Source organism: Myotis daubentonii, chromosome 10 (assembly GCF_963259705.1).
Source record: "Myotis daubentonii chromosome 10, mMyoDau2.1, whole genome shotgun sequence".
In the NCBI taxonomy this organism is placed as follows: domain Eukaryota; kingdom Metazoa; phylum Chordata; class Mammalia; order Chiroptera; family Vespertilionidae; genus Myotis; species Myotis daubentonii.
In genome coordinates, this window is record NC_081849.1 from 83,077,627 (window position 1) to 83,100,960 (window position 23,334).

The 23,334-nt window shown below is 51.7% G+C and overlaps 2 protein-coding genes across 2 annotated transcripts; both read left to right on the forward strand.

Moving 5' to 3' along the window:
* The first annotated feature begins 4,458 nt into the window (after window positions 1-4,458).
* On the forward strand, window positions 4,459-4,638 carry LOC132211200 (uncharacterized). The gene has a single exon (XM_059655900.1). It carries the CDS (start codon window positions 4,483-4,485, stop codon window positions 4,636-4,638), a length of 156 nt encoding a protein of 51 aa, XP_059511883.1. The 5' UTR covers window positions 4,459-4,482.
* On the forward strand, window positions 4,624-22,319 carry IFRD1 (interferon related developmental regulator 1). The gene is made up of 12 exons (XM_059655890.1): window positions 4,624-4,772; window positions 9,082-9,186; window positions 9,329-9,413; window positions 10,467-10,591; window positions 12,006-12,163; window positions 13,641-13,691; window positions 13,769-13,947; window positions 14,034-14,142; window positions 16,961-17,095; window positions 18,933-19,061; window positions 19,432-19,527; window positions 21,653-22,319. The coding sequence occupies exons 1-12, from the start codon at window positions 4,682-4,684 to the stop codon at window positions 21,740-21,742; spliced, it is 1,353 nt and encodes a 450-aa protein (XP_059511873.1). The 5' UTR covers window positions 4,624-4,681; the 3' UTR covers window positions 21,743-22,319.
* Window positions 22,320-23,334: the final 1,015 nt, after the last annotated feature.

A 23,334-nucleotide genomic window follows, 5' to 3' on the forward strand; every position in this document is an offset into this window, starting at 1 on the left:
TCCTTCACGGGTGTCGTAAGAAGTACCTGAGATGTGTGGAAAGAGCCGAGAATTAAGTGTTCTTAGCACAGACACACACACACACACACACACACACACACACACACACACGGCAGGAGGAAGCTTGCAGGTGATGGGTATGGCCGTGGCACTGGTTGTGCTGATGGTGTTACGGGTGTGTACTAACCCCAAACTCACCGTGTACACATTAAACGTGTAAGGCTTCTGGTATAGCACCCCTCAAGCCAGCGGTTAAAAAACTAACAAAATAACCTGGGAGAATGCCGTGACAGACTTCAGTAGTTCAGCCTCATTCTCCCCATAAGTAGTTTCTTTGCCTTTAAGAACATGGCTCAGATACAGAGGAAATTCCCTCCTGGTTGAATGAAACAGTTGTTGTCTAGCAGGGCCGCTAAGGTCGGGTGCATAGGCTGTTCCCTGCAGGAGGGTGGGGGAGGGCGCCTGGGACGGCTCACCCAGTGGGTGCCCTGGCCTCTCTCCAAGGTGCACGGGGCTGCTGCACGCACCCAGTAAAGCCCTGGTCTGGTGTCTGGTGCCGAGATGACGACCCTGGACTTTGCCCACTTTGGGTCTCAGTCAAGAATGACAACGCACACAATCGCTCTGCTCTGGGGAAGGAGCTGCGGGAACAGAGGAGAGATGTGTAAAGCAGAGGGGCGAGGACCTGGGACCACAGGAGGGGCTGTGGAGGAGGGGCAGGAGAGGAGTGACACTGAATTACCTGCTTATTCACTCAGTAAACTGACTGAGCATCCGCCGTGTTCCAGCTCTGAAGATAAGCAGCCAATAAAACCAAGCCTCCCTCTGGCCATTCCCGCGGAGACGACGGTGACTGAGCCAGAACACCGGGGCACAGCGCTTCGGGAGAACACAGGCTTGGCGGCGGGCGGGCGGGGGCGGCGTCATTTAAGCTGAGATCTGAGTGGCAGCGTGGGAAGCTCAGGAGACCTCGTGTCAGGCAGATGGAGCAGCTGCAGAAAGTCCTGGGGGGAATGAACTTGGTATTGGGGGTTGCCGGCGGTGTAGCGGACGGAAGAGGTGCAGGAGATGAGATGGAGAGGTAGGCCGTGCCCACCCTGTGCCAGGCCCGGCAGCTCGGGCACAGTGCACTTGGAGACCTTCTAGGAGTTCCATGTGGCAGGGGGAGGGGCCGCGTTGTCAGCTGGTGGGCAGTGAGTCTTAGACTGAGAACCCGGAGGACAGTTACTCTCACTGCCACGCGAAGAACCCCACAAAGCCACGACTGCAGTCTCTCAGAGAGACCCTTCCATGTTGCTGCCTCAACAGAGGTTTCAATACCATGTCTTGTGTTTATTTTTAATATATTTTTATTGATTTCAGAGAGGGAGAGGGAGATAGAAACATCAACGATGAGAGAGAATCACTGATTGGCTGCCTCCTGCACACCCCACACTGGGACCAAGCCAGCAACCCAGGCCTGTGCCCTGACCAGGAATCGAACTGTGACCTCCTGGTTCATAGGACGACACTCAACCACTGAGCCACGCCAGCCTGGCTTATTTATGTTTCTTGTTCTTGAACCAAAGTCCTTGATATGCACATCCCATGAGAGGTCAGAGCTCACCTCATGTGTGTTCACAGATCCAGGTTAATGTGAAATTTATTCTTGCCACATCTGAAGATACCACGATGGTAATGTCTGTTAGATGGAACGTTCGACTGCGTCAGTTGGGTTTTGTAGGGGGACGGGACGAGGATTCACCTTCTTAGGAGGGAAGAGGCATCCCGTGATGTCAGGTTGGTAACAGACATGTGATTCTTATTTGGGACAATTTTCTCAGTCCAGAAGGTGGACGCAGCCCGTTGCCTGCCTTATATCCATGGTCTCCCCTTCATTCTTACCCACAGAACCTCAGACGTGATCAGCCACGAGCCCAGCCACAAACCCTTGCCTCCCGGATGACCCGTGGGCGCCGGGCCACCTCGATGCAGACCAAGCCCCTGGGAGGGTGTTCCTTCCGAGGAACCGGGCAAAGCCTGGGCGGGAGAAAGCCCTTGCCCTGTCCCCGCTTCTCCTCGCATTTCCAGTTATTTGGTGACTCTCTCGTGTTGCTGGGAGTCTTCTAATTTCTTCAAAGATGTTGCAAAACCACTATGTTGGTTTGGGATCACTGTCTTATGAGGTCTATGGCTAAATCTTTCTGTGTCTGTACTGACCTGGAGTTAAACCGTAGACATAATAGAGATACAGTTAAGCTGATTTTATGAAAAGGAGCTTTCAGAGTTCATTCCACTGAAAGCAACATGTGTAATAGCGCTCTCTTTTCAGGGCACAGAAAAATCTAGTCAACAAGTATTTCTTAACATTCACTGAACGTATACTGTCTGTAATGACAAAGATAACCCTTTTCATGTGCTTTGAGGGATAGAGATGATGAAAACAAGGTTCTTCTTCGCAGGGAGTTGACAATTTCATGAAATGACAGATGTGTTGACAAACTGATGTAAAACCAGCGTGTACCTGATGAGGTGGCCATGGCTAGTTGCCCCAGAAAAGCCCCTAAGTGGCCATAAGTGGATGCGGATACAAGGACTGCGCCCCAAATGCAGGCAAAGCGCAGCTTTCGAAGCTGGGAACCTGGACGATGCGGCTCAGAGAGTAGAGAGTAGCAAAATTGTTGCCTGCGTTGTTTCTGGATGATAAAGAGCCTGGGTTATAAAATAGTTCTGTACTCCTTCAGCCCGGGGCCTTCTCCCTCCGTGTCAGCCAAGGCCACGGGCTCGCTCCCCAGCCCCTGAAGGGAGGGCCCAGGACACAGCGGGAGCCCTGCCCACCAGCCGGCACCCTTATCTGGTCGGCTCGCGCGGTGCGGTATACGTGCTGCTTCAGGGTTTGAACAGCCGTGTGGCCTGTGCGGATGCAGCGAGAGCCATGAGAGCGCTGCAGGGAGGCTGAGGAGGCCGAGGAGGAAGAGGCCATTCTGGCCGGAGGCCTCATGAAGGGGCAGCATTGGAGCTAGACCTCCAGAGACGGGTGGCCTTTTGCAAGGTGAGGATGGGAGTTAGGACATGGAGAACACGGGGCAGTGTGAGTGGCCGCTCCGGGAGGGCAGCAGAGCTGTGCGCTGGGAACGAGAGTGTGCAGGTGGCTGAAGAACAGGCGGTGTCTGGGGAAGCAGGGAGAGATGGGGCTGGAGAGGAAGGCCAGGCCAGGCTCAGAGGATCGGCACTCAATATACTAGTGAACGGAGCCTGGGGGGGGGGGGGGGTTCTTGAACAACTAGGAAAGCACGTGAATAAATAAGTTTGGCAACTTCATGACCCATAGAACGGTGGTGGCATAACTGGGAGATCCCTCACAATGTCCAGGCATGAACTGAGGGCACGTGTTGTTGAAGGCTAGGACTCGAACAGTTTTATTATTCCTGGAGGGAGGGTGGTGCCCAACGGAGAAGGAAACCACATACGAAGGTGGGATTTTGAACTTGGACTCGTGGGAGAATAGCAGGAGTGTGAACACCCAGAGGGAAGGCAGGAAGGGGGTTGAGGGGCATGGGGACCTTCGGATGCAAATGTGCTCCAGGCTGCGAGGAAGAAAAGGAGGAACTCAGGAGAGAGGGGGAGAGGTGAGTCAGCCAGTGTCACGAATGGAACAACAAGTCCTAAATACATGACAAATGCACCAAGGAAGGCACAGCTAGGATCACCTTGGGGGGGAAAACAAAACAACAAAACACTGCGATTAGTGCTATTTATAGCTCGTGTCTGTTTTACCAGCTGTGATGTTCCCAGAAACTAACCCTGAACCTGACCGCCTACCTGGCAGGTGAGACATGTGATCCCTGAACCGCCAGATCTTTCCAGTCTAGAATAAGAGAAGGACATGAGCTGCTAGACTCATCTGGTTAAGCTCACCTTTCTGTGGCACACAGCCCCGAACCAGAGTTCAGCTATAGCTACTGGCGATCACTAAGCTAATTCAACAGCTACAGCCACAGAAACGTCGCCACGGCCGCCGAGGGGAATTCGGGGAAAAGGTAAAAGCGGAGGAGAACGCCAGCGGCTGGAGGAAGGGCCACCAATGGCGTAGTTCTCACTGGGCGGCGGGCTGTCGTCATCACGCGTACCCGCCCCATTGCTCACCACCCTCGGCCACTGCAGGTCCATTCCCCGCCGGCCCGGAAGCAGGGGCGGGGCCGCCAGGAGGGGGCAAAGGCGCAGGAAAGGCCCTTGGGAGGAGCCGGGAGAGGACGTCCCCCGGGCGTACTACATCTCCCAGAGTCCAATGCGGCAAACAAGACTGGCTCCTGGGGCGCCGATGGGGCACTGGCAGCATGGGATTGGTAGTCCGCGTCCAGCGGCCTCGCCGGTGGGGAGAGGCACGGGGATTGGCTAGCGAGCGTCTTAGCCCCACCCACATGCGGTGACAGGCGGCCGTCCTGCTACTTAAGGCGTCGTGGCCGCGTCCGCCCCGCCTTAGCTCCCGCGCTAGAGAGAAACATGTATCGTTTCCGATCACAGCTCTTCACCGGGATTTCTGCAGCCGCCAGCGCCCGCTCTCACCCACGCCGCTCCTCGCCTCTGTTAGCCGAAGCCTCGCCGCTCAGCCGCCCGCCGCACAGACGCACGAGTAAAAAGTGCAGCTCCATCGGCTGATCCTCGCTGAGCTCCGAGTCTGCGCGGCACCGGGCGTCCCACGATGCCGAAGAATAAGAAGCGGAACACTACCCACCGCGGCGGCGGTGGTGGCGGCGGCTCAGGGGCAGCTGCAGCGACGGAGACGACGGCAGGTGAGGGGGTCTCGCCGCCGCCGGTGTCCCGGTTGCCGGCCGGGCTGGCGCGTCTTTTCGCCGGGGGCACGCTGGGAGTCGTAGTTCTTTCTTTCTCGAGCTGTGCATCGGCGTGGCGCCTGGCAGGCCTAACGAACTACAACTCCCAGCGTGCCCCGGGGACCGCACCTCGCGCGATTTGGAGCTGGCGTGCGCTCCGAACTCTTGGGCACTGGCGGTGGGGGCGGGGAGGGGGGGGCAATGGGTCCTTGGGCCCGGGAGCGGGCTGGGATCGGGGTGACTGGGCACTGAGCGAGGGGGCAAGTGTCCTCGGAGGCCAGTGCCTGCTCAGCGCGCCCTCTCCCCGGGGTGGGGCAGAGCCGGGGGTGCGCCCCTGCTGTCACGGGTCGCCTTTGGCCGCCTGCGCCGACGTGGACCTGCTGGGAATGCCAAACGTCTGCCGGGTCTGGACTGGCCCTTGGGTCACGCGGCCCGGCCTCGGGCGCTGGAGCCGGGGTGACGCAGAGGCGCCCATGTGCCTCCCCTCCCGCTCCCTTCTCGCGCCTCCCGCGTGCGCACCTGGCCAGGCGGGGGCGGGGGCTCCCGGGGGTAGGGGTGGGGGTCACTGTCCCAGCCCGGGTTCGCCCCGACCCTGAAGCGCCACCTGCAGAAACCTCCCCTCCCCCACCGCGCCGCACCGCGACACGGGGAGGCGACCTGCCCGCCCCGGGGCAGAGCCGCGTTCTCCTTTGTCCTGGAGGTTCTCTGCTCCGAGGCCAGAGGGGAGGTGCGTGAGCTCGGGTTGCACTTGGCCAAAAGTTTAGTTTCTGGTGTGTCCCCGCTGCACAGCGGCAGCTTTTCCAGGATGGGTGGCTGCCTAACTGGACTTTTGATTCCCTGCGGCCAGTTACACAGTTAAAACAAAAGGGCTTCAAGCAGAAAGCCCCTCCTCGACACCACACTAAGCGCAAAGCTCACTGCGCAAGCCGTCTCGTGTGGTTCTTGTTTGAAGGCTTGAAGTTAAGTACGGAATACCCTCAGACAGTCGCATGGGGGAGGCTTGTGGTCCTTAGAAATTTGTCAACATAGTTGCCACTCTGGTCCTCAGAATGATGCTTTTCTTCAGTGCGTTTTCTCGTTGGGGGTGACTGGAACCGGCTTTGAAAGGCTTTCCCGGAGGGTTTCTAGCACGAAAGCTGGTGATCGTGGCAGGACATTGAATAGTTGACACTCGGAAGGGGTTACTGTGAACGCATTCCCCCCTTTTCTTTCTCTCGCTCTCCATTTGGTTTGGATGCTCTTGATGTTCCTCAAGTTCGTTCTTGATCACCAAAGTGTAAAATACATGACGAGTTGGTGGCATCTGGTTGCTCCCTGTGAACGGAGGATCCCTCTGAACCTTTTGTGGTTCAGCTTTTCCTCTGAAGGAAACATTTTCCTTCCGTCTTGAAGGTCCTTATTTTATTTAAGTTTGCCTTTTGTTGATGACCCAAATCATGGGGAAGCGGCAAGCTGAAGCCATTGGGATCCGGTGGGGTTAATGGCCTGGAACCATCACCAACCCTGTCTTCCCGTCTGGGGCTTCCTGTGGGACCTCCTTCCTTCCTGGCACCCAGTGGAATGGCCAGTCTTCCTGCTGCTGCCTTTTCGATGACTCCCCGTGGGAAGGGTGCTTAAACTTAGCACGGTGAGCTGGGAAAGACTGGTTAGTCTGTAAGGCTGCTTGCTTTGAATATCTGCGACCTGAGACGGCCTCTGGCGAGAGGGTTGTGAGGTGAGATTGGCTTTTTAAAAATTTTAATTTGGTTCCATGTTAATGTACTTCTTATTTAGTAAATAAGTGAATAAATAATAGTTAATAGACGAGATGGGAAATTGTCAGACAGTTGTACTTACAAACCACTTACTTGGTTGGTCTTTTTAAATGGCATCTAGAAGAAATGGGGTTCATTTGAGATCTTTACATGTACAGTCAAGATAAGATAACTCGGTGGTTGAGTGTCAACCTATGAACCGGAGGTCACAGTTCATTTCATGCCAGGGCACATGCCCAGGTTACAGGCTCAGTCCCAAATAAGGGCGGTACAGGAAGCAGCCGACCAGTGATTCTCTGTCATCATTATCTCTCCCTCTCCCTTCCTCTCTGAGATCAATAAAAATACATTTTTTAAAACGATAACCAACTTCTTTTACTTTCATGGATTTTCCAAAGTTAGTGGAGGGCTGTAGGAAGGTAATAAAATTGATCTATTATACAGGTGTTGCGATAGCACTTACTTTGAAGAGGGTGTTTTTTAGGGGAAAACAACACCTTGTTAGTGAGTCAGCTCCCTAAGAAGGAAGGCCCTTGCGTCTATAGTTGCACCTCATTAATGGCACTTAGGGTCACAAGGTGGGTGAGTCTGACATAGATGTTAGGCATTCATATAAGGTTCTTTTCCTTGATTTTTTAAAAAAATCTCTATTCCCTTTAAGTCATGGGAAACTTAGAGACGGGAGCTCAGTAAATCCTGCCTAGGAATAGTCTTCTTGACAGATAAGAAATAGGCTGAATATGAAAATTGTAAATTGGTGAATAAATGTTAGTAAAAGTTAAGCAGATGACTCAGCTGTTGCCATGACTTCACATCCTGGAAACAAATGAAGATCCAGAAATAGAGAGTGATGTCATAGGTCTTTGTTTATTTGTTTATTCTTGCCCTAAGCACTCTAAGAAGTTTTGGGGTCTTGGCTGCATTGCTTATTTTTATGGCTTACTGTTTTGATTGGCAGTTTATTCCCTTTAGGGTAGCAGCACATTGGAAGGCGGCTTCCTCTGCTGATAGAAAAATCTGCTAAGTTCTCTGTTTTGATTTTTACATAAAGAAAAACACCATTAAAAATAAACAACCCAACAACAAGCAACGTACGTGTAGAGGGTTTCTTTAAAACTTACCTTAGGGTAGTCAGTGTCACATGTTTTTTGGCAATCTAATGAGGAAACAGGCTCAGGTAAATCAGGTGACTCGAGGCCACTTTGGGGCAGAATTTGGGAGCTATTTGAGCTCATTGTAATTCATGACGGGGCAGTCCTGTTATTAATATGAAATTCCCACAAAACACAATGACTAGGAATATGGATTTATTACTTAGGTTAATGAAGTTGACAGATTCTAGTTTAAAAAAGGAGATTTTTCATTTTTAGTAACAGCACTGATCTTTTTAAACCGTTGCTTATGTTAGAACCTTTCTTTTACAGGTAATTTATCTAACAGGCTATATCAAATACCAAAACATTAGCAGCAACCCCACCGGATCCCAGAGGGAAAAAAGGCTTAAAATGGACATTTTGGTATTTGATATATCATCTATAAAACTTATCATCTATAAAACTACCATCCTGTAACTCCTTAAATTCCTTTACTTAGGACATGTGTATCCAAAAAAACCCATTCACCAGTTACTGTTTCCCGAGTCATACTTGTTGGAAAATATGTTTGTCTTGGTCTTATGATGACCTATGACATCATAGTTTATTTCTGGATCTATTTCCATTGTCTTCCTGATTTGAGGTTGTGGTTAGGAAGTAGTTTTTTCATCTGTAATCTGGAGCTGCTGGTCAGATGATTGATGTATTTCTGAAGTTGATGGATATTGTAAATTGCTCATGCTCAGAAGTACATATTAGGTGAATTGAGTTATTTTAGAAATATTTGTGTCTTCTTTTATAACAAAATCATGTTTTCTTAAATAAGTTTTGGGGTTTTTTTGTTGTTTTTTAAATATATTTTATTTATTTTTTATTTTATTTTATTTTATTTTTATTTTTTATTGATTTCTTACAGAGAGGAAGGGAGAGAGACAGAGAGTTAGAAACATCGATGAGAGAGAAACATCGATCAGCTGCCTCCTGCACACCCCCTGGGGATGTGCCCGCAACCTAGGTACATGCCCTTGACCGGAATCGAACCTGGGACCTTTCAGTCCGCAGGCCGACACTCTATCCACTGAGCCAAACCGGTTTCGGCTAAATATATTTTATTGATTTTTTACTGAGAGGAAGGGAGAGGGAGAGTTAGAAACATCGATGAGAGAGAAACATCGATCAGCTGCCTCCTGCACACCCCCTTACTGGGGATGTGCCCACAACCAAGGTACATGCCCTTGACCGGAATCGAACCTGGGACCCTTGAGTCCTCAAGCCGACGCTCTATCCGCTGAGCCAGACCGGTTAGGGCAGTTTTGGGTTTTTATGACTGGATTCCCCTTAAGTAACTACTAAGATTCTCAAGTTAAATATTTGCATCGATGGCTGCAAAGTTTCTTACCTCCACCTCTGTTGACTTCCCAGGTGGCCAGCATCGAAATATTCAACCTTTCAGTGACGAGGATGCATCGATTGAAACCATGAGCCACTGCAGTGGTTACAGCGATCCTTCCAGTTTTGCTGAAGACGGTATGCCTTTTACATTCCGTTGGCAGTTTAGACCGATGCTTTTGGTGGGGGAGTTCTTGTGCCCAAGGTGTCCTAGCACTGTCCCCAGCTGCTCTCCTGCCACTGGACTAACAGCGGCTGGTTGGTCCCTGTTGTTCCCTAGGACCAGAAGTTCTGGATGAGGAAGGGACGCAAGAAGACTTGGAGTACAAGCTGAAGGGCTTCATTGACCTGACCCTGGATAAGAGGTAGAGCGCACTGGAGACTTTCCCCATGGCTGTTCGTCAGCACCCTGTGCCCCGTGGGCAGGCCTCTGACTTAACAATGTGGTCTGTGGGATTGTAAGCTTGATTTGTTTGCTTTGGATGTCTAAGTGATTCTTGTTTCTTTGGACTTTGGATGTGGGTAGAAACGTGCCTTAGAATTTAGATTGACTCCGATTGTGGATGTTCTAGCACAGCGGTTCTCAGCCTGTGGGTCGCGACCCCTTTGGGAGTCGAACGACCCTTTCACAGGGGTCGCCTAAGACCATCGGAAAACACATATATAATTACATATTGTTTTTGTGATGAATCACTATGCTTAATTATGTTCAGTTTGTAACAATGAAAATACATCCTGCATATCAGATATTTACATGACGATTCATAACTAGCAAAATTACAGTTCTGAAGTAGCAACGAAAGTAATTTTATGGTTGGGGGTCACCTCAACATGAGGAACTGCATTAGGAAGGTTGAGAACCACTGCTCTAGCATAATTCCCGTCACTGTCTGACTGCAACCTGGATGGATGTGTTGAATTAAGAGTTAATGTTCTAGAAAGGACAGCTGGACTTTCCTGTAAGCCTCTTGGTCACAGTTTTGTTAGGGTCATGAAAAATATGAAGCTAGTCATTTTCCTACTTCCCATGGCTCTAGAACTCGCTTAAAACCAACGGAATTAAAAGCCCAGGGCATGGGACAGGAACTCGAGGCTTTTGTAGTGTGAAGTAAGATGTGCGTTTACTTTAAATGTGGAGGGTATTCATGGAATATGTAATACAGCAGAGCATGTCCTGCCCATTGAAATTATAAAATGCCATGCGGTCATTTAAAGTTGTGGTTTTAAACTATAAACAGGAAAATGCTGTGATCTAGAGCAGCTTAGAATCTTTTGTGTAATAAGGTGAGTGTAGATGAAAAGTACGTTATTAAAAAATGTTTAGCGCTGATGACAGATTTTTAAAATCTGTAAACAAAAAACGCAGGAGGGGAGACAAGCTCCGTTTGACAGTCACTGACGGCGCTTGTTCCCAACAGCGCCAAGACCAGGCAGGCGGCCCTCGAGGGCCTGCGGAGCGCCCTGGCTTCCAAGCTGCTCTCCGAGTTCCTCCTGGAAAGAAGGATGACTCTGACCGACAGCATCGAGCGCTGCCTGAAGAAAGGTACTGTCCTGGCGCCGAAGCGCCAGCCGGCTCCCTCTCTGCCACGGCCCTGGAGACGGCCTGCCCTGCAGCTCCCGTTGTCAGGAACACACGCTGTCAGCTCGAAGCCAGACTCCCTAAGCTCCGTGTTGTCTGTGATAACAGCCCGGGGTCGTCGTCCTGTCGGATCAGACCAGGGGTGCTGCTGTCCTGGGCAGCAGGAAGGCTGGGAACAGGGTCAGATGTCAACTAAAGCTAGCGTTAAAAAAGCCATTTATTTTCCTGAAATTGAAAAAGGACCATAATTTTCTAGCTTATTTCCCTTGTACTTATTTAAAACAGCCGTGCCTGTGGCTGATGTCATTTTCAGGTTACCCCTTGGGATATTTGAGTTTTGGACTTTATAATAGAGATTCTAGAATTCATATTGTCATAATCATGGGACCTTTAAGAATAAAGAAAGACCTTAAAGAGTATGTCTGGCATTACCAGACTTTTCAGTTTTAGGAACCACCAAAATTGGCAAGATTTGGGGCTGCCACCTTACTCATTTTGCCAAGTGAAAACGTTACGAAGATCATTACCTTCCATTATTATGACTTGATTAACAACATATTTCCAGCACAAACCACGTGGGAAGCACACGTGTTCCTCTGAACTGAATGAGATGCGCTCCATTCCTTATTCTCACTGCCTCGGGGAGCTTGGTCCTGCTGGGGTTGGAGCGCTTTGCCTAACTCGCTCATGCAGCATAGAGAAGGCCCGGGCGGAGACTGTCGAAGCTCATGGAACTTGGTTAGAGCTGTCCTTATAGAGCCAACTGTTTCGGATGCTACAGTGGCTTTGTTAAAGGTGTTTCCATGGAAACTGTCTCCTATGAGGTAGCTGGGCTAGGTGACCTTTAGCAATTCCATTTCAACCGGCATATTTTACCCATTTTCAGTTTATCAGGTAATAACCTACACCTTTATAGAATGTATCTCTGTGGTTGAAAGAGCTTCGGTTTTCATCCCACTGGGGCCCCTGCAAGTTTCCTTGGCCCCGTGAGCTGGTGCCCCTGCCATGCTCGGGAGAGGAAGTCGGGGCTGGTGCCCTCGCCTCGGGGTGCAGGGAGGGTCCTTATTGTCTGAACTGTGATAGCACTCCCGCAGGTCGGCGTCCCCCTGCAGGTCACAGAGGAGGGGTCTGTTGCCCGCGGAAGAGGGATGAGGTGGTGATCGTGGCTAAGCATTGGGTCTAGGATTCGAGCAGAGTCTGTGTCCAGAGCTGAGCTCTGGCTTCACACTGGGTTACCACTCATGTCAGAGCCTGTCTGTGGTGGAGCACGACCTGAGTGCTCCGGGTCCCATCCACGGTGGGATGTATTTGGAAGTCGCTGCCTTCATACATGGGTGCTTGGAAGCACTCATCGCAGTTGTCTCCTGGCTCCCCGCAGGGAAGAGCGACGAGCAGCGCGCAGCCGCAGCCCTGGCGTCTGTCCTCTGCGTTCAGCTGGGCCCCGGGATCGAAAGCGAAGAGGTTTTGAAGACCCTGGGACCGATCCTGAAGAAAATCATTTGCGACGGAACAGCTAGCATCCAGGCGAGGCAAACAGTGAGTCTGAGGGATTTGCACGTGTTGGTTTGGGCGAGACCTGGGAGACCAGCCTCCGTGACCCCGGGACAGCAGGAGGGAGTCTAGTGACAGCCCGAGGAAAGGGAGGAAGGAGTCTCACCGCCTGGTGGGGCTTCCCTTTCCTCCAACCAAAGGCAGGTACGGGGTTCCCAGCCTCTTTTCAGCACGTTCCAAAGTAAGAAAAATCAGAGCTAATGCAATGCTTCTTTTTTTTTAAAAATATATTTTATTGATTTTTTACAGAGAGGAAGGGAGAGAGATAGAGTTAGAAACATCGATGAGAGAGAAACATCGATCAGCTGCCTCCTGCACATCTCCTATTGGGGATGTGCCCGAAACACAGGTACATGCCCTTGACCAGAATTGAACCTGGGACCTTTCAGTCCGCAGGCCGACGCTCTATCCACTGAGCCAAACCGGTTTCGGCATGAAATGCTTCTTTAGGGGAGAAGTTGGAGGATGATTACTTAAGTTTTATGAGATTTCTGCTGCTGGTTGCTTATTTTTTTGAAAGTTGATTTATTTTTTAGAAGTTTTCAAAGTAAACTCTACATTAAAACAAATGCATATAAATGATTTTAAAAACCTATAGCAAACTTAATGATTTAAAGCCGTGGTTCTCAACCTTCTGGCCCTTTAAATACAGTTCCTCGTTGTGACCCAACCATAAAATTATTTTCGTTGCTACGTCATAACTGTAATGTTGCTACTGTTATGAATCGTAATATAAATATCTGATATGCAGGATGGTCTTAGGCGACCCCTGTGAAAGGGTCGTTCGACCGCCAAAGGGTTGAGAACCGCTGATTTAAAGGTTTTTAATAGAGGTAGTGGATGTGGTGAAGAAAGGGGAAAGTTGCAGTGATGCCCAGGGGCCATGACAAAGGGATGCAGGCAACTCTCGGAGCTAGAAAAGCCAGGAAACAGGCTCTCCCCTAGCACCTCCAGAAGGGACGCAGCCCTGCCCACACCTTGATTTTAGAAAACCCAATTTCAGACTGCGGCCTTCCAGATCTATAAGAGAATAAATTTGTGTTGCTGAAGCCACTAAGTTTCTTATGGCAGCTATAGAAAACATACAGGTGGCTTTAAAAAATAACAATAAATTAAAGGTTTTGAATAGGGAAAGTAGTTTTCTTTATCCCAAATGCCAAGCCTCGTGTGTCTTTGATTGGAATTGAAGTTTGCAAAGATCCGCTAGGGAAACGAAAGCGGTGACTGAGTTCCTGACGTCAGAGCTCGGTAGCAGAGCTTGAGCCACACCCAGCCCTTCCCTTAGTCTTGGTCCTGCCGTCTCCTCTCTAACACTGTGTTGGGCCCTGATGTAGGCGTGCAGTTGAGAAAATGCTCACATTGAATTATAACAGCAGGAAGATGTAGAATTAATACAACATGGCAGACATTAATGTGTGTGTGTGTGTGTGTGTATTTATTTTTTTTATTTTTATTTTTTTAGTGTGCCACGTGCTTTGGCGTTTGCTGTTTCGTTGCCACAGACGACATCACTGTGAGTAGAGAGCCTTTGGCTGCAGCTCCCTTCCCGTTTCTCATTTGAGAGGCTCACCGGCTCTGTTCTCGCGCTAGGAGCTGTACGCGGCGCTGGACTGCCTGGAGAGCCTCTTCTCCAAGGCCGGCCTCAAGGAGAAGGACGCCCTGGTTCTCGGCAGCGGCCCCAGCAGCGGGCTCCCCGTCAGCGCGCTCCTGGCCTGGGCGCTGCTGCTCACCATCTGCCCCGCCAGCGAGCTGAAGAAGAGGCTGGAGACGTACGTGTCATTGGCCTCAGGTTTTATAAGCGCGTTTATCGAGGACATGGTTTGTGTTCACAGTGTGACGACTGCCTGTTTTCTAGGCATTTCCATAAGCTCCCGAGCCTCCTGTCTTCGGACGACGTGAACATGAGGATCGCGGCCGGGGAGACCTTGGCGCTGCTGTTGGAACTGGCCCGGGGAATGGAGAGCGTGAGTACCCGGCGAGCACCCTCCTGGGCCAGTGTGGGGGGACCGGAGCCCGGCCCCAGGGAGCTCTGGTGGCCCATCGCCTGCGTCTCGGCAGCGGCCATGGGATGCCTGCAACCCGGAAACCAGAGGGTGGGCAGGGCAGCTTTGGGATGAAGTCCCTTACACCCCGCTGTGCGGTCTGCTGCCCGAGGCTCGGGTGCTCCTCCTACGTGGGGAGCACGCGTCTGCACTGGGGGCTGCGGGCACATCGAGGTGCTGCGGGCATGGCGCTTCATCATGAATGTTAGACAAATGGTGGATGATCTGTTAAGTCAGCACAGATTTGGGATCAGGTGGGTTCCGTCACTGCTCTTTGACTAACGGTGCAGACCTGGCCCTTTAGACGGGCCCCCCATCGTCTCATGGGTATCACCACCACGGTCGGCTCCGGGGGGGCGGGGGTTGGATCTGACAGGCACCCACCGTCTTGGAGTGTCCCGGGTCCGCACTCAGAGTCCTGTGCTCTTGGACACCCCGTCTCCGGCTGACGGGACAGTTGGCCATCCTGCTCCTGACCTTGGTGTGGATCTTGGGTTACGTACTAGGTCTGTAATTTAAGGAGAAAGACTGTTTTGAGAATGAAACTTGTGCGGTTGAGTTACTAGCAGTGAGTAACCCACTGAGACTCGCACTGCTCTGGCGGCCCTCGTCCTGCACATCCCGTCGGCCTGTGTGAAAGATGTTCAGACTGGAAGCTTATGTCTGGGAAGTGCCCTTCCTGCCCCCCTCCTTTTTCTGAAGGAGAGCAGGTGGGAGGGAGAAGGAGGGGTTGTGCTGTCAGTGGCTCAGGATTCTCCGTGAGAAACCACTCGGGTTGAGTGATCAGGCTGCTGTTGCCCAGCGAGTGAACGGCTCCCTAACCGCAGGCCCAGCCACCGCCGTCGCGTCTATCCTTGGTTCCTCTCCTGCCAGACGAGCTCCCCTCTTCCCTCTCCAACTGCTTCTTAGAGTGAACGAACCACGAATGCAGTTACACGCATTGAGCTGGTTTGTGGAACTCTGTGCACATCCTAGGTCCCTGCCCAGTGAACGTGCGGGAGCCCGAGGGTTTCATCGGGCCCAGGCCCCTGTCCAGACACCAGTGCACCGGCTTCTGCAATAGAACCGAGCGTTTCGTTTGTTCCTTCTGATGAGGAAGTGAATAAGCTTTCTGGAAGGAGTGAGCGGTGGAGGTGGGGGTGGAGGGTGTCCGTGAACTGACCAGGAGCTGGTGAAGAGTGTGTTGATACTCATGAGGGGCCTCTCCGCAAGCGTGTGGCGCTGAGTCACCCAGAGCCGGCTGGGGACGGGGATGAAACGGGCCCAGCGGTGATGACCACCTGGGAGCCGAGAGACTGGCCTTGGGGGGTGCGAGTGCTGAGACCCCCTGCTGGGTCCCTAGATCTTAGGACAAACTAAGGGATGTGTAGCTTTCTTACTTGCAGCTTTATTCTTCCACATGTATTTAAAATCTTTCATACATTCTCTTTTTTTGACAATACTATAAAAAAAACACGTAGTCGGTGATATACGCAGGAAACTGCTGGTGCCTGAATGTACTTGCCACTGCAAGCAAGACTGTTCCCCTCTTGTTAAGATGGAGTCGGATTTATTGGGATTTAAAACAGATCAATATAACTTTGATCTGCTTTACTACCTCATCCGCTTCGGTAATTGCTCTTCTAGATACGAGTCTTAATGGGCGTTGTCTCCAGCTAACTCAGACATAGGAGGCTGAAGTGGAGCATTTGAAGAAAACATTTGTTAGAACAGTGGATGATATTCAATCTCTAAAATATCGACAAGAAGAAAATATGTGCTTGCAAGTTAGAATGTCTGTTATTTTAGTTTCAACCTCATTTTCCATCAGTGTAATATTCTTTTTCATTCCAGATATTAAAAGTAATCACATTTATGCTTTCGAGATTAAACAATTATATACACAGTTTGAAGAATGCCCAGAAAAAGAGCTGCTCATTTGAATAGGATGTTAAATGATTATTGCCGCGCGTTAGGAAATGCTAACCAGGCGTTCATAGCAGAACTGGGGTTGCGCACCTTCTCTTCCCTAAGTGTCTGTTCTCGTTTGGGTCAACTAGATAACCTCCGCTCATCTCTTGGTTTTTAACGTGGTTGTAAGATAGAACTATGGGCGGCAGAGGAGGAGAGATGGGGACGCGTGTGATAGGATCAACAGTAAGAGCCACCACCCGGAATAAGAGCTTCATGGAGGGCAGCCACTGGCACTGTCGCAGGGCCCCGTGGGCTCTGGAGCAGCACCTCGTGGTCGTGTGGGGCTCCCGCCGAGTGGGATTGAAACGCCTTCCCTTCGTGGGTGTGGTTGCCTGGGTGCATGTGGGTAGACGCTTCGTGCCTGTTGGAAACATGCCGGTGCGTCATACCCCAGGTGCTTTGGAAGGCTCCCCGGGCTGCTGAGCTTGGGATGGATCTGTGGACGCCTGGGAATGTGGGGACGAGAAAGGACAGGATGAACGGACGTGTGTGCGCCTGACTCCACCGGCCCTGAACCCAGCTCCGTCTGAGGCAGCAGGAGCAGCCTTTCCGGTGCGCCTGGCTGTGCTTGGGAGGGGATTTTAGTTGATGAGTGGGATCTGCCATCTTGTGGCCAGGATTTCTGGGTAAATCCTGCATGAGAATGAGTGTTTCTGTGTACCCGTATCAGCAAAGCAGCGCGAGGTTTGTGTTTTGGGCTGCACTGCTGGGCATCTGCCACGTGGGCTGCCAGCTGCAGAGGATGCGGGGGAGGAACCGGTCACACTCACCTAGTATGTTCCCGCAGGACTTCCTTTACGAGGACATGGAGTCTCTGACCGAGATGCTGAGGGCCCTGGCGACCGACGGCAATAAGCACCGGGCCAAAGTGGACAAGCGGAAGCAGCGGTCGGTGTTCAGGGACGTGCTGCGGGCCGTGGAGGTGAGCCGGGCGCCGGCAGAGTTCCGGCCAGAGGGGCGGTGGGTCACTGAACCTCACCTGTGACCAAAACAATTCTCTCATTTCGATACTGAGTGGGTTTTCAACAACAGAAATGAAGACTTCTATTTTTCTTTCTTTTTCAAAATATATTTTCATTGATTTCAGAGAGGAAGGGAGAGAGAGAGAAACATCCATGATGAGAGAGAATCATGGATCGGCTGCCTTCTGCACGCCCCCCACTGGGGGTCGAGCCTGCAACCTGGGCCTGTGCTGTGACCGGGAATCAAACCGTGACCCCCTGGTTCATAGGTTGGTGCTCAACCCCTAAGCAACACTGGCCAGGCAAGACTTCTACTTTTAATTCTGATGTGTAAAGGTATTTTATTAAGTTTAAGCAGTTAAACATTTTCGTAGTGATAGAAATTACTTCACTGGGGTGTACTTGGCCGTGACTTAAGCAACAGTACTTAGCACAGACATACTTAGGGTAGTGCTTCTGTGTGAAGGGTGACTTATCGCCTGCCCCTCAGGAGCTTAAAGCCCCTAAAAGCTGAAATAACCAAGTCCAGCGTTTTAACAAGACCTTAAAGCCGTTGTCCGATGCTCCGGGCCCTGCTCTGGCCTCTGCCGTCTGCCTGCAGGCAGGTGGCTTTGGAAAGGTCGGGGTAGGAATGACTGGGGAAGGTACGCTGTCGGCGAAAGGCCGTCTTAGTGTGGACCACAGTCCAGTGACATGTGTGTGCGCGCATGTGTGTGTGCGTGTGCCCGTGTGCGTGCATGTGTGTGTGTGTGCCCGTGTGTGTGTGCGCGTGTGCAGGTAAAAGTACGTCTTGGCTATGCAGGTGGTTCTTCACTAAGTGCATCGCCAGAGCCGTTCACCGACCTCCTGTGGGACTAGAATGGGAGCTGGCACAGGTGCTCGGGCCAGGTGTGGTGGTTCCCGGCTCATGCAGCGGCCGGGCTGCTTTCCTCGCTGCCGCCTGTGCTCTAGCAGTAAAACCTCGGCTGCAAGTGACAGAGCTCCTCGAGGACGGGGTGGGAGGTCCGGCCCGGGGGCCCTCCAAGGCCTGTGAAGCCATTGGGTCTGGCCCTGCCGCGGCCACCGCAGGCGGGACTGCCAAGTCAGTAAGTCCAGGAGCTTGTCCTAGCAGCACACGTTCATATGGAGTGAATTATGGGAAGTGAGTGGTGTGATAAGTACCCACGTGGCCCTTGGCAGAAAGGAGGTTCCCCACCCCGACCCTAGGATCTAAACTTGGGGTTAATGAAACTTCCTCTGGGTTTTATCTTCTAAAACAAGGCTCACTTGAGCAGACATCCAGCTGAGGACTCACCTTGTTCTCATCAGGGTGGTGGTAGCCCCGAGTATCAAGACTACTCCCCTATCTGAGTGTGTAGCCACAGGGCAGCCACAGGCTCCGGCTGTGGGAAGAGTGTATATCCCTCAGTATCTGTAACTCTAGAACGAGATGCCCTACAGTTTCTGCCCGTACAGATGGTTGACTTTTCTTCAGGTTGGTTGGGTGGCGTTGAAATTGAAAAACGTGCACAACAGTGTGGCTGCCGTTACAGCTCACCCACACTGAGCGGTGCCTGCAGGTCTGCCACCCAGAGAAACCCTGCCTCAGGCGGGGCAGGGGGTGGGCAGTGCGTCTGCGTCCGCACACGTCCCAGGGACGGGTTTCAGTCCCACCACACCTTCCCGGATCTCGGTGTGTGTGTGTGTGTGTGTGTGTGTGTGTGTGTGTGTGTGTGTGTGTGTGTTGGGAACTGTGTTGGTGTGGGGCCTCTTCAGCCTTTTATTTCCTCTTACAATTTTGGTTTTCCTATTGGCCAGGATCGGGATTTTCCAACAGAAACGGTTAAGTTTGGTCCTGAGCGCATGTACATCGACTGCTGGGTCAAGAAGCACACCTACGACACGTTCAAGGAGGTCCTGGGCTCCGGCCTGCAGTACCACCTGCAGGTGAGCGGCGGCTTCTGCTTGCCCTGAAGTTGGGGGAGCTTGGGAGGTGGCTGCTAATGGCTGTGCGGTTAGTGAGTGTGCGGAATGCTCTCGGCATGTGCAGACGTGACACAGAGCGGGACACGGAGGGTGACATGCCAGGACAGGGAACGTGTCCCGTGGCTCCGTCTGTGTCCCCAGAGAGCACCGGGATCTTTGTGGAAACGGGGGGCGTAGCTCCAGGTTCAAGGCCTTGGGAACAGGGTCTCCTAGTGAGAGGGCCGTCGTGACCCAGTGCACAGCTACCCCTCGCACACCTGCCCCGCCAGACCCACTTTCTGCAGCAGAACAGCTGGGCTCATCCGAGCCTCTCACCTTTTCCTTTTCAAAGGCGAACGAATTCCTTCGCCACGTGTTTGAACTGGGGCCCCCGGTGATGCTCGATGCTGCAACACTGAAAACGATGAAGATCTCCCGCTTCGAAAGGGTAGGTGTTCTCCGCTCGCGGCCTCGGAGCTGCCCTGCACGGCGCTGTGGGCTGTTCTGCAGGGGCGGGCGTGGCGGGGCCTGGGCGGTTCTCCCTGGCGCAGACCAGGCTCCGGAAGCGGACGCTGAACCGCGTGGAGAGTGCGCGGCTCAGACGCAGACTTCTCGCCCGTATCCGGTTATCCTAGCGTAGGCGTTATTTTCATTTTGTTTACTTTTCTGTGAAGTTTTTTAATTAAAGGATAAATATTAACACAGTGCTGCTTTGGTGCAGATCACTGAGCAAGTACCTGGCTCATTTTACGATGAGGGAGCTAAAGAGCCCGGGAGCTAGCAATTCATTCCTCCTGCTAGCAGTTGAGAATTCCCGAGTTACATTCTTCCTTTTTCCCTGCGGTAAATTCCCGTTACGTAAGACTCTTGGAAAGTGGGTAATCCAGTGGCATTTGGTGTATTCAGTGTTGCCCAGCCACACCCCTGCCCAGTCCCAGAACATTTCATCTCCTCAAAGGAGAACCATGGAGCCTGCACCCCCCACGCCCGCCCGCGCCCCCCCCCACCCCCCCAGTGCTGGAGTGCTCCATGGCATCCTGCCGGCTCTCCTCACAGCAGCCCGCTGCTCACTTCATCACGGGTGTGGCAGGGCCCCTGCCTCAGCCCTCCGTTCCCATGTGCGACACGCGCGTGTCCTGCAGCAGCTGATGGACATGGGGCTGTGCCCACTTGTCCCCTTGTCCCTGTGTAGCTGCTGTGGACATTGTGTAGGTTTGTTAGAGTACCTGTTCTCGGTGCGTTCAAGTCAATGCTTAGGCGTGGGAGTGCTGGGCCATATGGTAATTCTATGTTTAACTTTTTAAGAAATGGCCCTGCTTTTCTATAGCAGCTGCCCCTTTTGCATTCTCACGGCAATCTATGAGGTCTATCCCTGCACCCTGGCCAGCACTGTGATTCTCTCTTTTTTTAAGTAATGTAACCTTTGGTGACATTTTTTAATACTTTTTTAAAATATATTTTTATTGATTTCAGAGAGGAAGGGAGAGGGGGAGAGAGAGAGAGAGAAACATCAAAGATGAGAGCCAGTCTTTGACTGGCTGCCTCCTGCACACCCCACACTGGGGATCGAGCCTGCAACCCAAACTTGTGTCCATGACCACCTGGTTCATAGGTTGACGCTCAAACACAGCCCCAGCAGCCGCGCACGCGATCTCTCTCTCTCTCTCTCTCTGGTAAGCTATCCTACTCCCACTCCCTTTTTCTCTGAAATCAATGAAAATATATAAATAACTAAGCCATCCTAATAGGTGTGACATGCTTAATTATATATTTTTTTAGAATTTTTTTAAAAATATATTTTATTGATTTTTTACAGAGAGGAAGGGAGAGGGATAGAGTTACAAACATCGATGAGAGAGGAACATCGATCAGCTGCCTCCTGCACACCCCCCACTGGGGATGTGCCCGCAACCAAGGTACATGCCCTTGACTGGAATCGAACCTGGGACCCTTCGGTCCACAGGCTGACGCTCTAGCCATTGAGCCAAACCAGTCAGGGCTTTTTTTAGAATTTTAAATCATTTTTTATGACCACATCATTGGTGGTTGGGTTTTTAATAAATACTCATATTTTCACATACTTTTTCCTTTTGCATTATTTTTGGAGCAAGTCCTTGTGTGGGAGCCCAGGGCGGGGGCATGGCTCTGACCCATTGCCAGTTACCTTCCAGTTACTCGTCCAGCGGGCAGAGCACGGAGCTGCCACACACTCCACAGCAGGGTTCATGGTGTAAAGAACTTGTCAGTCTGCTTGGTACTAAAATGGAACTTCGTCACATGTTTTGTGATTGACGGCATGGTTGGAGTTTTTTTCCACATTCAGGATTCAACTTTTCCTTGATCAGATTCAGTGTTGGTGCACTTTTTTTCCTTTTTACTCTTTTCACTGGAATTTTCTTAATATAGAGAGCCACTATTGTATGTGTTGATTTCCCCTTGTTCTTTTTGTATGTGTGTGTTTTATAAACATAAAATATTTATAGGGTCAAATTAGTTCACTTCTCATATTTTTTAATATTTTGTAAGCCCTTCTAAGCCTGTGGGTCACGCGTGTTTTCCTGTCTCCATTCCAGCATTTATATAATTCCGCAGCCTTCAAAGCCCGAACAAAAGCTCGGAGCAAATGTCGCGACAAGAGAGCAGATGTGGGCGAGTTCTTCTAGATTCACACGCGAAGACCACTTCCTGGTCCCCAGTTCCTTCTTTTGTAATTTCTCATGTATTTAAACTCTGTAGACAGTTTTTATCGCGGGTCAACCTAGATAGCTTTTGTAGCAGGGGTTCGATTACTTATAATTTAATGTATAGATTGCAACTGTGAGTTCTATTATGGACTTTTCTCTGTAAATATCAGTAAACCATGAAGAAGGTGTTTGTGATGTTTGGTCATTTTTGTCTATTTATGAGGAAGCAAAAATAGGGTATTTCATAAGAAAACTATTAGCCAAGATGAACTCTACATACTGTGGTGTGTCAGATATTGATTTAATGATACAGGTATTACAAGGCATTTCAGATCTTAGACAAATGAGTTCTGGAGACAATTTTGGCAGCTAGTTTTTTCTGGAAAAGCTGCTGTGTTTTTAACTGTAAGTGGAAGCTGATGCTTTTACCTGATCACTGGGACCCACGAAGGGACGGCGGCCCAGCTGTGAGGCCAGCACCGTGACCGTGACACTAACTGCGCCTGTTGTGAGGCTCCGCGCTCTCCATCCCCAAATAAAGATCTTTTCACACGAACGTGCTTCTTTTCTATTCGAGGAAACATTGTTTACGGGCCTGAGGTGCATGCAGAGTGCAAAGTGACGAGGTTGTGGGGGAGGGAGACGGGAAAATCGCACGGATCCGGCGACTGGCTGCGTGGCTGCTGGGGGGTTCTTCGCGTCGGAAGGAGTGAGCGTGCTGTGTGCACTGGGCTGTACATGAAAATACCGAGTGACCTTGCACAGTGGCATCTGCACTTGGATCCGCAGGTGCCGAACACGAGTCAGTCTCTTGCTTTGAACTCAGTTCTCCTGACGTCTGACCAGTCACAGCCTGTGAAGCTCACCCTCTCCCATGGTGGAGCCCGACTAGGGCTGAGGAACTGCTTGGTCTCCATCTCCTCCCGAGGCAGGGTAATGCCTCCAAGGTGGGTGTCAGGTCCCGAGGCAGGGTAATGCCTCCAAGGTGGGTGTCAGGTCCCGAGGCGGGGTAATGCCTCCAAGGTGGGTGTCAGGTCCCGAGGCGGGGTAATGCCTCTGGTGGGTGTCAGGTCCCGAGGCGGGGTAATGCCTCTGGTGGGTGTCAGGTCCCGAGGCGGGGTAATGCCTCTGGTGGGTGTCAGGTCCCGAGGCGGGGTAATGCCTCCAAGGTGGGTGTCAGGTCCCGAGGCGGGGTAATGCCTCTGGTGGGTGTCAGGTCCCCAGGTGGGGTAATGCCTCCAAGGTGGGTGTCAGGTCCCGAGGCGGGGTAATGCCTCTGGTGGGTGTCAGGTCCCGAGGCGGGGTAATGCCTCTGGTGGGTGTCAGGTCCCCAGGTGGGGTAATGCCTCCAAGGTGGGTGTCAGGTCCCGAGGCGGGGTAATGCCTCTGGTGGGTGTCAGGTCCCCAGGTGGGGTAATGCCTCCAGGGCGGGGTGTCAGGTCCCGAGGCGGGGTAATGCCTCCAGGGCGGGGTGTCAGGTCCCGAGGCGGGGTAATGCCTCTGGTGGGTGTCAGGTCCCCAGGTGGGGTAATGCCTCCAGGGCGGGGTGTCAGGTCCCGAGGCGGGGTAAT